General features: G+C 50.5%; 1 protein-coding gene across 10 annotated transcripts in view; it reads left to right on the forward strand.

Moving 5' to 3' along the window:
- Positions 1–16,482, forward strand: part of LOC110402543 (myomegalin-like) — a 30,401-nt gene that overhangs the window by 4,624 nt on the left and 9,295 nt on the right. For 2 of the 10 annotated variants that reach the window (XM_021404750.1, XM_021404751.1), the window contains 17 exons: positions 29–116; positions 5,336–5,455; positions 7,182–7,301; positions 7,554–7,646; positions 7,759–7,974; positions 8,524–8,682; positions 9,016–9,129; positions 9,354–9,491; positions 9,757–9,936; positions 10,199–10,393; positions 11,268–11,414; positions 12,447–12,525; positions 13,100–13,182; positions 13,364–13,480; positions 14,020–14,157; positions 14,490–14,602; positions 15,317–15,444. In XM_021404750.1, coding sequence (XP_021260425.1) covers positions 29–116; positions 5,336–5,455; positions 7,182–7,301; positions 7,554–7,646; positions 7,759–7,974; positions 8,524–8,682; positions 9,016–9,129; positions 9,354–9,491; positions 9,757–9,936; positions 10,199–10,393; positions 11,268–11,414; positions 12,447–12,525; positions 13,100–13,182; positions 13,364–13,480; positions 14,020–14,157; positions 14,490–14,602; positions 15,317–15,444 — 2,228 coding nt within the window. Of the gene's footprint in view, positions 1–28; positions 117–637; positions 2,186–5,335; positions 5,456–7,181; positions 7,302–7,553; positions 7,647–7,758; positions 7,975–8,523; positions 8,683–9,015; positions 9,130–9,353; positions 9,492–9,756; positions 9,937–10,198; positions 10,394–11,267; positions 11,415–12,446; positions 12,526–13,099; positions 13,183–13,363; positions 13,481–14,019; positions 14,158–14,489; positions 14,603–15,316; positions 15,814–16,482 lie in introns of those variants that run through there. The other 8 variants (XM_021404746.1, XM_021404747.1, XM_021404749.1 and 5 more) reach the window with 7 other exon arrangements.

A 16,482-nucleotide genomic window follows, 5' to 3' on the forward strand; every position in this document is an offset into this window, starting at 1 on the left:
AGCATCCCTCGCCGTTCCCTGCACGCAGGAGGATGGAAGAGCTGGGCCAAATGGAGGAGACGCTGCTGGCCGAGAGGTGTGACCTGCAGCAGCGGGACGAGGCTGTGGCGGGGCAGGTGGGTGCAGCACTGGGGGCCGTGTGTGGCTGTCGGTGGGGCACGGCTGGGGCTGTCCCCACCCTGCAGCACTGGGGATCGGCACTGTGGTGTGGTGCTGGGGACGCTGGGCTGGGGACAGGGACAGAGCATCCGGGGGCCCTGCAGCTGGCATTGGCTGCCTGCACCTATCTACCCTATAGCGGCTCAAGTGACAGCGCGCGAGCCGCCTGCATGTGGTCCTCTGGGGCTGCGAGAGGACACAGGGATCCATGCTGCAGGCAGACACTGCTAGCGCCGGGGCTGAGAGAGCAGCACCGCGGCGCTGCTGCGGACGGCACACAACTGTACGTCCCGTGCGCCCGCAGCGGGCACTGCGCATGCGCAGCCTCGGGGCGGAAGGACTACAAATCCCGGCAGGCACCGCGGGCGATGCGTACGCGTCGAGCTGTCGCCCGCCGCCATCTTGAAATCTGAGCCAGAAGCCGGGCGCCGCCGTGGCAGGAGCATCCTCGGGGGGAGGCGGAGCGGCGGGGCCGGGGGCAGGGGGGCAGCCCGGGGTGAGGGGCAGCCCCGGGGCCGGGGGGCTGTGAGTAGAGGGGGGGTGTCCCCAGGGTGGGAGCTGTGAGGAGAAAGGGGAGCTGTGAGGAGAAAAGGGGGCTGTGAGGGAGGGGCGGCCTCAGGGCCGGGGACTGTGAGGCGAGGAGAGGAGCCGCCCTGGTGCGGTGGTGCTGAGGCGTGGAGGCGATGGCGTGGGGTGGCGGGTTTCTGTAGCGCCAGGAGTCCCTGGGAGCCCCAGTGTGCGACCCTCTGAAGAGGGGCTGAGGAGTGCTGTGGGGCTGAGCGGGGCGGTGCCCAGGGGGATGCGCTGAGGGGGGTGCAGTCCTGGGGGGCTCCTCGAGCAGCCCCAGCGGGAGGGTTGGGTGCCGTCAGGAGTGAGGATGAAGGAAACCTGCCGGATCTGCGCCCGCGAGCTGTGCGGCAACCAGCGACGATGGATCTTCCACACGGCGGCCAAGCTCAACCTCCAGGTGCTGCTCTCCCACGTCCTGGGCAGGGAGCTGTGCCGCGATGGCAGAGGCGAGTTCGCGTGCAGCAAGTGTGCCTTCATGCTGGACCGCATCTACAGGTTCGACACGGTCATTGCGCGAATCGAGGCCCTCTCCATCGAGCGCCTGCAGAAGTTGCTGCTGGAGAAGGACCGCCTCAAGTTCTGCATCGCAAGCATGTACCGCAGGAACAACGAAGAGCCCGGCACGGATGAGAGAGCCGGCGATGGGACTGTGGACCTTTCTAACCTGCCCGATGCGCGGTACGCTGCCCTCCTTCAGGAGGACTTTGCTTACTCTGGGTACGAATACTGGACGGACCAAGATGAGCACAGCCTGGAGCCTCACAGCTGCCACGCTTCAGAGGGAGCCACCAGCCGCCCGCGGCGCTGCCGGGGCTGTGCCGCGCTGCGTGTGGCTGATGCCGACTATGAAGCAATTTGCAAAGTGCCACGAAAGGTGGCCAGGAGCATCTCCTGTGGGCTGTCCAGCCGATGGTCAGTGAGCATGGGCAACGAGGAGTCATCCGTGTGTGACCCAGCGGAGTCTGCTGGCGCCAGAGGGCCTGTGGATGGGGAGAGCATGGAGGAAGGCACTCCTGCATCCTCTGTTGAGTCCCTGGACACAACAGTGGAGGCCAGCGCTCCCCAGCAGAAGGATGAAGATGTGGATAAGGTGGTGAAGGGGAACGGGAAATATGACGATTTTGCGGAGGACCGCATGACCCCCAGCTCATCACTCAGTGGAAACAGGCTGGAGCTTGCCCTCAGCTTGATCAAGGGGTTAGACTACAAACCCATCCAGAGCCCACGAGGCAGCAGGCTGCCCATTCCTGTGAAGTCCAGCTTGCCTCCCCCCAAGCTCAGCCGTGACTTGGCAGATGGAAGTGCTTCTGCTGGCTTAGCAGATGCTGGTTCTGGTTTCCTGAATGCAGACAGAAAATCCTTTTCCAGAGCTCCTTTGGGTCTTCCCTTGGAGATTCCTGAACTGCAAGAGCTGTGGGACGACCTCTGGGAGGATTATATGCCACTGCGGGTACAGGTAGAGGTCATTGTGCAGCCGTTCGACTGAGCGGCGTTCCTGCTGCTCGGCCCTTGGGACCATTAGGCATTCTTCTGTGCTGAGATAACACAGATAGCCACGTGTAGCTGAGCCAAGGGCTAAGAATAGGCAGCTCAGTCCTTTTTAGGTGTGCTCTTGCTCTCCCGTGTCATTCTCCTGTTGTCTGTTTCCTCTTTGTATCCTGGGAAATGAAGCTCCTCTCCCTGTGAATGCAGCGTGCTAGCTAGCTCTAAGCTCTTTGCAAGCTGAAAATGTGAAATTTTCTGCTGAGAAGATGCTAGTTTCACTTTAGCTTTCTCTTTAAGAGGCTGATTTGACTTTTACCCACAACCAAAGGGAGAGTTTTAAGCTTCTGGGCATGTGTTTTCTTTGTGCACTGGTAATGGTGGATGTCAGGAACCTGCCTGTCACGCTGCCACCATCATCCTGCTCTGCAGATCAGGTCTCAGTCTGTCTGAGCGTGCTGCTCTGTGCAGGGAAATGTGGCACATACCCTGAGGAAAAGGTGTTTTCCTTGCAGGTGGATTTGTGCCAGGGGATGACTTTAGGGTTGGTATTCTAGATAATTGGTTTATTTTCTGATCCTTTGAACAGATTCATCCATTAATGGCAGGTGTTGCAAAAAGGCAGCGAACACTCCTGTTATCTGTGTAGGTGGTAGTCCTCCTGCAGCTCTGGATTGCTCTGTTGTGTTGGCTTTCATGAAGCCGTCATTAGTGTGCAGTCAGAAAGCTGAACTTGTAACTCCTTCACCACTTCCCGTAATGAATAGAAGGCCCCAGTCAGCTTCAATTCAGGAATATCCATGTCAGGCTAATTGCATTCGCATTAGCAGCCTTAGTGCTGCCTAATTCTCTAGATAGCCTCAGGGATTAGAAAAAACCTTGTTTATTTCTATGGCAACTGATGCTGTGCTGAATTACGCTTCCTATTCAGCGGGTGCTGCTTACTGCCCCATCTGCTCAGGCGTTTGCCTGAGCTTTGTGCTTTTCCCATAAAGCTCGGATCAAGAAATTGCTAGGGCGGGGATGGAGAACACTACAAACTAATCTGCCTCACAAAAGCGTTGCCCCTGCAGCCAGTGAGTGAAGATGTGAAGCAGGGTGTAGGTGCTGCTCCTATATGCTGTGTCACTGGCTGCTCACTTTCACAGCTAGGGGTATATTTACAGCATAAAAACAGGCTCTGTCTGAACAGAACGTGGCGCAGTCAGCGTGGTGTGCTTATGGCTTCCCTGCGTGTTGTGCTTTGCCATCCTCCTCTTGGAAAGGGTTTGGGGGAGCTTCTCTGGGCTCCAGCCTCTGCCCTCTGATGTCCCTGCCAGGAATTGGCCCTGCTGGCTGTTCTGCCCATTTTGTGCTGTGACAGAAGTACTTGGCTTGAGTGCAGGGTGTGGCATAAGGGAACGGTGCTTCTGTTTTTTTTTTTTTTTTTTTTTTTTTATAGGACCACACTTCCCTTATTGCTTGGCGAAACTGCAGTTCTACTTTACATTTATTGCTGCAATCTAGCGTCCGGGGCATGTAATCCCTTAGATAACCGTCCTCTGGGGCATTTTCTTTAAACCAGCAATGCTCCTCCTTCACCACTGCGGCTCCAAGAAGATGCCATTGAGCCAAGCCTTCATCAGGCACGCTCTTATGCTGCCCGTGGTGCTATGCTGGCAGCCAGGGAAGCGTTGCCCTCTCACAGCCAGTCTTTTACCCGCTGTTTGGTGCAGATGTGAGGCTTAGACAATGCAGGGATTATTACTCTTCTTTTCTAAAGAAGTGTTTTGTTTCAGTTAGTGGGTGCTGACGTTGCTGGAGCTGCACTGAAGAGAGGGCACTGAGGAGAGGCTTACAATTAAAATACTGATTTTTAGGGGAAAAAAACAACCATCCTGTTTCTGGCAAGAGGCGGCTGTAGTGAAGTGCAGGGAGGAGGCAGCTTGGGAACTTGCTCAGCTTTCCCCTCCCTGCTTGTAGCCATTTGCAGTCTGCTTGGTTATTTTCCTTTGGGACGTGTGAATTGTGAGGAGAGGTGGTTGGTTTTGGTTTTTTGTTCTTGTTTTTTTTTTTTTTTCTTTTTTCCCCTCTCTCTCTGTGTTTTCCTTTCATCATCCATATTCCAAAATAATTACTGTGGGAGAGATTCTAGCAGCTCTCCCTGCCTGAAGCCTCCTGGTTGGGCAAAGCCAAGGTAACTTGCTGTGACTGACTAAGGCTTCGCTACAGTCTTAATAAAACGTGGGGGTAAAGGGGAGCATTGGTTCTGTGTGGAAAAGCTAACAGGAAAATGTCACACTTAGGAGTTTTGGCAGCGCAGGGAACGCTGAACGGTAGCTCAGTGCTACTTGGTGCGTTTGGGAATCGGGATGCAGCTCAAGTGATGCGCTGTGGGGTGAGAAGGTGGAAATCTGAGTGGATGGAAGAAGAGGAAAATGAGGGGAAGGGGAAGCAGAGGAGAAAGTGTGCTGTTCCTGTTCTCAGTGTGTGGGTGTGTCTCATGAATGAAATCTCAGCTGGGGCACTGACTTTGCTATTGCTTGAGCTGAAGGGAATTGCAGCAAGGGTGCTGGAGCGTGGGGAGCTGTGAGGAAGGGCCCCACAAAGCACAAATAAAGGGATTCAGAGCCAGGGGTGACTGCCTGCTTCTGGCAGGAGAGTAATTGGTGGGGAGGATGGAAGGTTGCGGACACAGTCTGGCAGAACATAGGAAGGAGTTCAGCTCAGTGCTGGCTTTGTTCATCTGAAGCTGCTAGCAGGGTACGCAGGAAGGAGAGAGGTGTTTCAGGGATGTGGCTGGGGCGTGGGGAGCAGATCTGTCGTCAGCCTGCAGACAGTGGTTAGAGACAGACAAGCTGCTGGTTTCACAGTAAGGGAGTGAGGAGTAACAGGCAGCCTCAGCAGAGCCTTGGGCAGCAGGGAACCTCTGCCAAGTCAGGCAGAGGGCAACCAGATGCCAACCATCACCCAACGGAGGGCAGACATGAGCACTGTGGTGTTTTGGAGACACAGAAGCCCAGAGAGGCATCTTTGAGCCCACACTGCAAGATCTGTGAGGGCTGCCAAAAGGAATAGAAGCTGGTGCAAGATTTGAGCCACTTCTCTCTTTTTTTTTTTTTTTTTCCTTTTTTTTCCCCCCCAGAATCTGCAAGATGAACATCAGAAGCCAGCTCCAGGTGATTCTGCAGCGAGGGAGCATGCACCCGATCTGTGTGCCACGGAACCACAGGGCAAAATCCAGCAGTTTGAGGCTACCAACCAGGTATTCATTTGCAAACAGCAAATTCACTGCCTAATGACTCTGCTGGGTGCCTCTGGCCTCACCAGAGACAGACACCTGCACCTCCCCTTCAGCAAAAGTGTGTGCACTGGCCTGCAGATCTTAGAGCTGTTGTCTGTAGCTCGAGTCAAAGCATTTGATTTTTTTTCCTCCAGCTCTGCTGTGTAAATTTTGAAGGAACTTTCCACTTGCCTGGTGAGCATTCTGAGAGCTGGTGAAGCAGAGATACATAGGGCTATTTCCCTGACTCTCGGAGTTGCACAGGTTGAGCCTGGTGCAGAAGAGAAGCTGCCTTTTCTTTCCTTTTCTTTTCTTTTCTTTTTTCTTTCTTGTTTTTTTTTTTGCAAGCTGTAAGGAAGATCAATGCAGAGAGAGAGTCCCATCTTCACTTAGCTTTAAAGGCTGTAAGTTTATTTACTAGGAAAGCTGAGTTGTCTTGAAGCAGATGAAATTTAACATGTTGTGAGAGGTAGATATTCTTGGTTATGCTCTTGAACTCTAAGGTAAACTATATCCACTGGGAAAACAGAGGAATTAAATGGGAGAAAGCAAATAAAAATAACAATAAAACCATTGGAACACAATCTTTATTTGTAATCTGAGGTCATCTGTAAGCTGTTGGATCTGCTCAGTCCACAGAGGTTGACAGAGAAGTAGAACAGGCCCGAGGCTCAGTAAATTAAACAGGTTAGAGGGAGTGTCTCTTAGAGAAGAGATAACGTGACAGGTGTGTAAACTAATGAATAACAAGAAGAGATCATGTGGTGGCAGCAGCTTCTGATGAAACTGAGGCTTGATTCAGTTCCAAAGAAGATGCGTGTCATCTAAGAATGGCAACAAGCAACATGTTTAGAAATGCTAATAAGCAGTTGCTTAATGGTTTGCACTGCTCCTGTACATCTTGGTGAAAGAAGAGAACTGTCCTAAAACTATTTGAGGTAATGTTACTCTCTTGGGTCTAGGTGGGGAAAAAAAAAAAAAGTCTAAGGGAGAAGTTTCTCAGGTTGTAAATCAAAGACTGGAGCTAATGAGAAGTTCCCCTCTGCAGCCACGCTGATGGCATGCTGGCACTCCTTAGATTCCTTTGTTTTGAAGCCAGAACTTGAGGCTAGATAAGCCACTGGTCAGCTCAAATGTGCAATCACCTCAGCCAGCAGACCAGCAGCTGCTGCAACAGTACATGAGTGATGGAATGAGGCAGCAAGAGAAGGGGCTGGAGGATAGTAAAGGTGCAGCTGCAGCATTCTGGGGGACATCAGAAGCAAAATAAACCATTTTTAGAATTTGTAGCTTCTCCATATGTGGTGGTTTTTGTTTTTTTTTTCCTGTTGTCGTTCAGATCTACTGGAAGTGTTTGAGCTGAAGTAGCTCTTCCCTCCTAAGGGAACATGCGTGCTAGGAATTGGGAAGGGTCCTGGGCAGTCTGAGCAAGCCTGTCCCATAGTATGAGGGAGGCAGCTTGATACTTGAACCCAAACATGGAACCTCCACCCTGCACGTGATGGTTGCATTGGAGGGACTAAAAGCTCTAGAATTCTTGTTGAGGAAAGAAGGATTTGTTTATTCACTGCTCTCCACCCAGCACAAACAGTGCTTACAGGCTTTGGAAGGTGGCTTGTTTGTCTTGATCTGGTGAACGCTTGGACTGTATGACTTGAGTTAAGGGTGTTTTACATATAGCATTAGACCAACATCTTTTTGTGTTCAGTTATTACAGGAAAAGCTGAATGAACTGAATTTTGAATTAAAATCTGCCCAAGAAACATCGCAGAGGCAAGATCATACAATTCAAAGCCTGAAAGAGGCCCTGAAGAGCAAGGAGAGTGAGGTAATGTACAGGATGGGTGGGGGGGATGTTGATTGGGGCTCACTGGAAGCGTGCTAGCTGTGCAGGCAGTGACTGAAAATAAATGCTTAAGCCATTTCTGTGCATCCTGAATCTCATTAAATTAGTTCCTGTGAAGCTCTTAGTGTTGTGTGGCACTGATGTATCATAATCCATGCTGGAGGCTTGGAATGGAAGGGTTTGTGCTTGGCTTGCCAATGACTGTGCAGTGACTTTCCATCCTTTGACTCACAGACAGAAGAGCTGTATCATGTCATTGAAGGGCAGAATGAGACAATGGCCAAGCTGCAGGACATGTTACACAGAAGCCAGCTGGGGCAGTTGCAGGTACATCCTGGGAAAGCCTAAAATACATCTGGTTTGGTGCTGTGGGGATTTTGGTTTTTAAGTCCCTCTTGTGAAGTGAATCTTCAGTTTCCCTGCTTCTCTCTCTTGTCAGATGTCAGAAAGCTCACCTCCATCTCAGGAGCAACAAGTGGCGCTGCTTGATCTTCAGAACACGCTTTTCCGCACGCAGCTGGAGGTGCAGAAACTGAAAAGAGCTCAGCGTCAGAAAGAGAATCAGCTGGTTGAAGCCAGGAGGGCTGCCCAGCTGCTGGAGACCACAGTACATGAGGAAGAGCAGCAGAAAGAGGCAACCTGGAAACACAACCAGGTATGATGTGCATTTAGCCTGGAAGTCTCCTCAGTTGTAAGGGTTAAGAAGCACTAGTGTAGTCAGTACTCTGCTCTCATTCATCAATTCTACCTGCACCAGTGTGGACACGCTTAACTAACCCTGTCTTGAATATGGCCTGGAGAATTTTCTAGCCTCCTTGGATTCCTCTTGGAGGATTCAGGATCCACAAAGACATGCCATAGAGGATGTTTTGTGGCATGTGCACTTCTAGCTGTTACAAACTTCCCATCTCTTTTTGCAGTGTTACAAAGTTAACATACGCTGCTGCAGCAGGTTAGCTGTTACTGATTGTAAAGCTCTGCCTGTGGCTAGAGTAAAGTGTTTATATGGATGGATTTCCTGGGAAGGGAAATAAATTCCAACTTCACTATGAAAGTGTATTTTGAGATGTGAAAGCTGGAGTATTGCAGAGCATTTTTGGCTGCTCTCACGGCAGTCCTTGTTGTTCTCAGTTCCTTCAGATTGGGCTACTCTTTACAGGTCTGTTGAGGACTGGACGCCAAGGTGTGTGCTTTTTCTTCACAGGAGCTGCGTGCTGTGGTACAGCAGCTGCAGGCAGAGCTGCAGGACAAGGCTCAGCAGATCCAGACTGTGGAGTGGGAAAAGTGCCGTGAGCTGCAGGCACAGGAGCAGAGAGTTCAGTGTTTGAGTCAGCACCTGGCTCGCAAAGAACAGCTTCTCCAGGTGAGATGCAGAAAGACTCAAACTGAGCGTAACTAGCCAGGGCCCCTGCCCCTCCTCCTTTGGTATTTGGAAATGCAGAAGTTGATCTGTAGCTTTCATACATACCCCTCAAGGAAGGGAAGGAAAAAGGTGCTTCTGTGTTTCCCGGGTGAGGAAGTTGGCTCAGGTGTCCAAATACGTCAGCTCGCAGCATGGTGAGCCCTGACAGGCACTAGTCAGCTAGGTGCAGGTGTGCTAATTTCCATTAATGTAGGGAGTAGACCAGGTACACAGTCTCCTGTCTGGGATTTTTCTGGACTGGCAGCTGTACTGGGTTGTGTGCTACTTGTTTAGGAATCAAGGGAACTTCTGCAATGCCAGCAAAGCTTGGGCAGGAGCTCTGCAGCCATGGATGCTATGCTGGAGAAACTGCAGCAGCGAGTCAGTGACAGGGATGCTGCGCTGGAGGTGAGCACAATCTGTTAGTAACACATCTCTGTTTTTCATGTGGCTCAATCTTTGAGTTACCATCACACAGCACCACACTGTTCCCCCACACTGACCCCCATGTTCCTCATGGCCCATTCTTCCAGAAAAGCCTTCTGGAAGGGAGAGCTGAGGTGCCCCATGCAGAACAGTAAGCTGCAGAGCCTTTCTATCCCACTCTGAGTATTTCACTCTTCTCATTCTAGAGAGCAGTAGATGAGAAGTTCTGTGCCCTAGAGAAGAAAGAACAGGAGCTGCAACAGCTCCGTCTCTCAATAAAAGAGCGTGGAGGTGACCTGGAGAGGCTGCGCAACGTCCTGTCCAGCAATGAGGCCACCATTCACGTGAGTCCTTGTACCTAGGTGTGTGGAATCTAGCCTGCCTGCAGTGTGGAGCAAGGGAAACCTTCATGTGAATGCTCTGTCTTTTACCGGGGAGAACAGGTGCAGGGTGTTGGCTTCCTCTGTCTCTGTGTGCTGGGCAGGTTCCTGGGGCTCTTGTGTTTCTGGGATGGATGTAAAGTGGTGCCTGGAGAGGATGGAGATGTATGTCTTTGTTCAGGATGAAGTCCCTGCCCCTGGTTGAGCTCCTTCTGTTGTTTGTCCTTAGAGCCTGGAGAGCCTCTTGAAAGCTAAAACACTGGAACTAGAGCAGATGTCAGCAACTTGTGAAAATCTCCGCTGGCTCAAGGAAGAGATCGAGGCCAAATCCTGCAGCAGGCAGAAGGAGCAGGAGGGGATCATCCAGCAGCTGCAGACTTGCCTGCATGACAGGAACAAGGAAGTGGAGGTAAGGCCTTCGCTTGACTCCCAAGCCTTTAACCAATTTGTCTGCAGGGAGCGGTCCAAGGCCAGAGCCTCTTGGCTGCCTGCCTCTAAGCAGTTTCTAGTGCCTTGGAAACTGGCTGCTTTCAGCACATGTGAATACCTGTGCTCTCTTAAACATTGTTGTCTCAGCTACATCTGAACCAAAGAGCTGTTTCTCCCTGAACAGATTGCAGTTTGTTGGTAGCAAGGTCTCTCCATCTCTCCCTTCTTCTCCTTTTGTTCAGGAGCTCACAGCAACTCTGCTGTGCAAGCTGGGCCCAGGACAGAGTGAGGTAGCGGAAGAGCTGTGCTTACGTCTTCAGCGCAAGGAAAAAATGCTGCAGGAGCTTCTCAGTGACAGGAACCGTCAAGCTATGGAGCATGATGCTGAAATCCGGGAGCTTCTGCAGGCCGTGAACACCAGGGAGCAGTGGAGCAAAGTGAGCTGTGTGCAGTGCTGCAGCGGGGATGCTGGGGTGGATGATTCTGCCTCACGTTAAGCAAATGGAAGCCGCTCTCTGGCTGCTGTTGGTATTGTCTGTCTGGAGCTGCTGAGTGCTGGAGAACCACCAAGCTGCTTTTAGACTGGCCTCGTGATGACAGGAGCAGTTATAAAGCAGGAGCACTTGTGGTAGTGTTCAGCTGTCAGATCCCTGTCACTGAGTGGCTTGTCAGTGTTTGTGTGTGATGGGGAAGGAGGTGTGGATCCTCCTGGGTATCCATGTTCTCAGGCTTGGGGCAGTGGAGGGACCACGGGGGGTTTGCTACTTGCGTAGGTCTGTGTTTCCCAGACCAGAAGGAAAGACTCAGAACTGTTTCATGTGTAGCTTAGAACTCTGAGGAAGCTCTGCTTGTTGCCTTTCAATGTACACTTCAGTCAAACTGCTGCAGGATCCTGGGCATGTAATGCCGCAGTTCCCACTCTGCCTTCTCTTGCACACTGGATACGATTCAGTGTTAACTGAGATTCTTTGCATCAAGTTTCCTTTCATTTAAAAAAAAAAAAGGCTGAAAGGCCAAACTCTGTCTTCTCTTGTTTGTCTCTCTCCTGCTGCTTTTCACTTCTGAATGGGGTGAGGGAAACTGAGGGACTTGTTCCTCTGTAGATAGACTGTGGCTGTCGGGCAAGCAGAAGTGAGAGGGCTGCAGTGGAGTCACTGAGTGACCAGGAGCAGTAGCTCCCGGACTGTTTGCAGAACACTTTTATTATCAAGTGACAGAAAAATATCAATATGTTTTCCTGTAGTCTCCAAGAAAGTTGAGGTCACAGCCATCTTCCCCTATTTTTTTTGTTGTTGTTGTTTTCTCAATCAGGCCACTACTGAGAAGATGGCGCATGCTTTGGCTGAAAGGAACTGCGAGTTACAACTCTTGCGCCAGTATGTGTTGAGGAAGGAGCCTGTTGGGATCCAGGCAACTGGTACAAGTCTGCTGAAGCAGGACAGACAACAGCCTGTACAAGTAAGAGTCATGTACTGTGTTTTGCCTGTGGTCTTGAGGCTCCAGAGAGAGCTCATTGCCACAGGAGGATCTGAGAGAGGGGAGTGCCATAGAGAAAGGTAGTGCTGAAAGTGGGATTAGGAAAGAAGCTTATGGGGGACTGAGGAAACTGAGGAGCAGAAATGTTGCCTGGATGCTCTGACCTTGATTCCACTAGCCTTTGTCACTCAGTGTCACTCTTGTTTTGATCAGGCAGTAAGCACAAGTGAGTATGAAAAAAATCCACCTTCTGACCTTCCAGCATTGACCCAGTCCTTCCTTGGGCTGGGCTGTGCCGCTGCATTGTAATCCCCTCCCTGACATTGTCACATTCTGGAGGGGACAAGGGAGCTAATTTTAGGTCTCACTAATTCTTGGCAGAGCCTGCTGGGTGTTTACTGTCTCTTCCACAATTGGAGTAGGTATTTTTAAAGCAGCTTTACTTAAAAAAAAGCCCTTTGAGGCTGAGCACAACTGTAAGGCTACATATGCCGTGTTCCTGCTTGAGCAGCTGTTAATGGTTTAACGGTGAGCTGATATGTGGAGAATTGTTAAGCAGCTGCAAACAGGTGGCTCACTTCTATTCCCAGGATGGAAGTGAACTCTGGAGACTTCCCAATATGTGTTTTTGGGCCAAGTCTTGTGTTTTCCTACCTGCATACTTCTTCTGGACCATGTCCTTGGATGAAGATATAGGTCTATGCAGAGTCTCAGTTGAAAGATGTGCTTGCTGCATTTGAGTGAAACCTGCTTAATCCTGACTATAAAGAAGCTTGCTGCCAGCAACCTTAGTGCCAAATAAAATAAGGCTAAAGCCCTGTTGCCCAAACATACAGCCTCCATCTTGTGTGCAATTCTCTTGTCCCCATTGTCTGGCCATTTTCTCTTCATTGTTTTGTCGTGTTTCTGAGGCATCAACAAAGCGGCCAGAAGCTTTGCTGCAGTCTTAAGAGCTCTGGGAAAGCTGTGAGGTTCCCTGTAAAGGTGAAAACCTGGAGGCTTTTGTGTTTTCAGGAAATACTACAAAGAGCTTGTGGAACTGCAGCCCTTGCTGGACCCCCACAGGAGGACAACAGCTGCCTGACAGAGGGAGGTGAGTGACAGCTTCTCTCCAGGTCCGCAAACAAGAGCAGGACTTTTTGCTGTGGGGGGAAGCATGCAAGCATGCTTACATGAAACCATTAGAGAGTGAAGAGCTTGGAGCAACAGCAAGTGTTTTGAAATAAAGCTGTGCTTCTCCTTTGGGTGGTGGTTCATAGATGTCTTGGGGGTGGGAGTGTGGAAAAGAAAGAGGTTGATTTGAGGTGAGACATTTGAGTGCAAGCAGTTGTGTAGCATTCAGTGAAGGGATTTTGACTTTGTGGTTCAGATAGGGTTGAGAACAATGCAGCTGGTTTGGGTTGTGCCTTAAGGCCAGGACACGTCATCTTTGCCAGAGTGAAGACAGTAGGCCTGGGATATTTCTGTTGTCTTGGGCTGCTGTTTAAGGATCAGGAAGGGAAGAAGAGTGTTTAGTAAGAGGCAGTGTGGTGGAGAGTGTAATGATTGTGGACTGGTCTTATCAAAGAGGGATTCTGTCTAATCTCGCAGTCAGTGAGCAGCTCTGGTTACACGGCAGAGGGACACGTGGTAACACTGCAGTAACCAAACTGTCTTTGCAATTGCAGCATCAGCAGCAGAGCTGGAGAAGGATCTTGTTAATGCAAAAGAGGAGCTGAAGCTAATGGCAAAGAAGGAAAGGGAAAGCAGAGTGAGTTTGTGCTGAAGCCTGTGGTGGTATCCTGTCTACAGGAGACGCTTGGGCTGTCCCTCATGGAGGCTTTGGACTCCCCTATCCTGAGTGTGCCTCAGTGAGAAATGGGGAAGCAGCTTGCAGTGGGGTTCTGCCTTTCAGAAATTTTTCACACACTCCTCTTTTTTTTTTTGTCTAGCGGGAGCTTGCTGCTCTCCAGTCTGTTGTGACCACGCAGGAGGAAGAGCTGCAGGTGCAGGCTTCTGATATAGAGTCCCTGACCAGAACCATCCAGATCAAAGAGGACCTCATCAAGGTGAGATAACATGATGTGCTGGGTCAGCTTCTTCTGAGAAGGCTACAGAGGAATTTCTTCTTTCCCCATATCCTGTCCTTCATGGTCACTCATTTCCAATGAATGGCAAGACATCTGAAACCAAGCTGCAGTCTTTTTGTGATAGCCATGACCAGGTACCTGCGCTGAAGCAAGGAACCTCTTCAGAGTAACGTGCCTGTTCATAGATCATTTTGCTTTTGGTTTGCCTACAGCCCTCTGTCTTGGGCCAGGAGTTGTGGGCCCCAAACCCTGAGAGTGTCATTATTAGACATTTTGCTACTTGCTTGTGACTTTCTTGAGCTCTTTAAACAGATGTTGTCTTCCTTCTTAAATCTTGCTCCAAGCAGTTGTTTATGGTTAATGCACACTGGATGCATTGGCATTTCTTTCTTAAGAGACCCGGGTTTTCTCTAACACTGGAAAATGTTGGTAACTGCATTCCAGGGAGGGTCACAAGGTTCCAGCTGTCCTTGTTATTGATCCCTTCTCCACAGATCCCTCCTGCTCTTGCTTTTCAGGATCTGCAGATGCAGCTGGTGGATCCCGAAGAAATTCCGGCAGTGGAAAGGCTGACACAAGAAGTGCTGGTACTTCGCGAGAAAGTGGCCCTAGCAGAGTCGCAAGGACAAGAGGCTACTGGAAACAGAAGGCAGCAGGTAGTGTGTCCTGCAGGGCAAGTCTGAATGTATTTGTGTTTTATCTGGTGCTCAGTTACAATGCTCTATTCTCAGCTGTTGGGTATGCTGAGGTGTGCATGTTCTTTGAAGCTGGCTGCGTGTAATAGAGGGAATACAAAGGATTGATTCCTTTTAGCATTGGTCTCAAGGGCATAGACCTGGGTGGTGTCCAGGGTTGGCAATGCTCAATTGTTTCAGTGTAAGCAAAAGAGGTGTTGGTGCATCTGGAAGGGGAAACCACTGTATCCCTGAGCAGCCAAGTGCCTCCTTTGATTTATCTGTGTTACATCTTGTCTGTTCTCTCTGACCAGTTGTTACTGATGCTGGAAGGGCTAGTGGCTGAGAGGAATCGGCTAAATGAGGCTCTCCAGGCAGAGAGGCAGCTCTACAGCAGCCTGGTAAAGTTTCACACACATCCAGACAGGTAAGCAAAGCTGCCCTGGCTCCATGCTGCCCTGCTTTGTTGCCAAGATTTGTGTGTGTGGGCCAGTGGGGCAGCCTCTGAAGCGATGATCGTTTTAGGAGTCCAGATCTTAGTCTGCCTTTTTCCCTTAAAGAGACTGCAGCGGCTAGCTTTAAATGCTGCATAACCTCCCCCAGTTGCTGTCTCTTGTTCAGGCCCTGGGATTTCCATCCCTGTTCCTTGACTTACTCACTCCCTGCTCAGTTTCCCACCCACATTTGGCCACCTTTCAGAGGCTGCTGTTTTCACCCTGCCAAATTCCTCACCAACTGCTGGGTTGATAAAGATCTGTCTAGGCACTTATCTAGGAGGCTGTCCCCCAGTGGCGTAGGCCGCGTTCTTTGTACTCCATGCTAATCCCCTGCCCTTCATGGGGCTGCAGCCTCTGGGATATTTGAGCTACCTGACAGCAAGGGAGCACGTACATGAAGTGCTTGGGTAAGTATTGAAGAACAGCTGTGACCAGGGGTCCCCTACCATGGGCTGGAGCCTTTTTTGGGGATGGCTGTGCTCTGGGAAGGTTGTGATGTGAGGCAAGAGGTGTCCAAGCCACCTATGGGAGCATACAGGGCCTGTGCCTGGGGTAAGTGGAAGTCCTGGATGGAGGAGCCAATTTGGTTTGCACTTGCCACACCTATCTAACCCTGTTCTATTTTGTGTGGTGTGTCTGCTTAGCGCTGCGAGAGACCGCACTCTGCAGGTGGAGCTGGAAGGGGTCCAAGAGCTCCGAGGACAGCTGGAAGAAGCTCTTGGAAGAAGCTTGGAGCGTTTGAGCAGGCTGGAGACACAGGGCCCCATAGGAGGTGGGGAACAGGAGCGTGTGAGAGTCCTACCCCAGCATGCCTTCTGAGCACTGGCGCTCTCCCGCCTGCCACGGAAATGGTTCACTAACTGAGCAAGCCTGTCTCACTGACTCTGGGAGGGTTGCTTTGGTACTTAGTAACGGTACGATAGAACTGGTGCAGGGTTTTTTCTTTTATTTTTGAGCTGCTTTGGAAATGGCAATCAGTGCAATTCACCTGTCTCATGTTTGTTCCTGTCTGACTCACCCCGGTGCCCACTGATGTATTTGCACATTCAGATCATTCCATCTTAGTTGATTTCCTTCCATTTCCCTTCTCCCTACCCGATGGGCCAAATAAAGATTCCCTTTCTCTGAAGGAAACACCAAATGTTCTCTCTCATCTCCCAAGTGCATGAGTGTGAATTTTTGTATTCCCCCTACTTTTCTGCCCAGTGACATTAACCTCTTGGGCTGATGGCTACTGGCACAAAAGGAGCGTGTGGAGATACGGGTTCCAGAGCCAGAGAATTTGAGAAGGGCTGCAAGACCTGCTGGCACTTGCCTGGAGTTTCTTCCTCAAGTCTTCTTGACTGTAGAACCAATAATTAATTTTATATTCAAACCAAATCCTACTCCAGCATTGATTTCACTATTTTTTATTATTTTTTTAAAATTTGTTTTTCCCCCAAATTGTAAGTTGCCTCAGTCTGGCTTGCAAGTGCCTTTGTACAGGAAAGCTTCCTCCCCCCTGGGTCTGCTCCTGTGTGTAACATGCACATCTCATACACAGGCTCCACATGCCCACAGGACGGGGCCGTCCTCTGCTTTGCTAGGGACCAAGTGCACTTGGCACCACTGCATACAATTTCTAGGACATCTTTCGTCTCCTCTGGGACTGCTGGGGCTGGTGTAAGAACTGAAAAGTAATAGCAACAGCTTTCCAGTGTCCAGCACTTCCCAAGTGTTTGGGTCAGCTGCCTCATACTGACTCACTTCCCAAAGTGCCAGGAGCAGAATTTGTACCTGTGGACATCTGTTTCTGTTTGCTGGAGAAGCT

This window comes from Numida meleagris, chromosome 7 (assembly GCF_002078875.1).
Source record: "Numida meleagris isolate 19003 breed g44 Domestic line chromosome 7, NumMel1.0, whole genome shotgun sequence".
Classification (NCBI taxonomy): Eukaryota; Metazoa; Chordata; class Aves; order Galliformes; family Numididae; genus Numida; species Numida meleagris.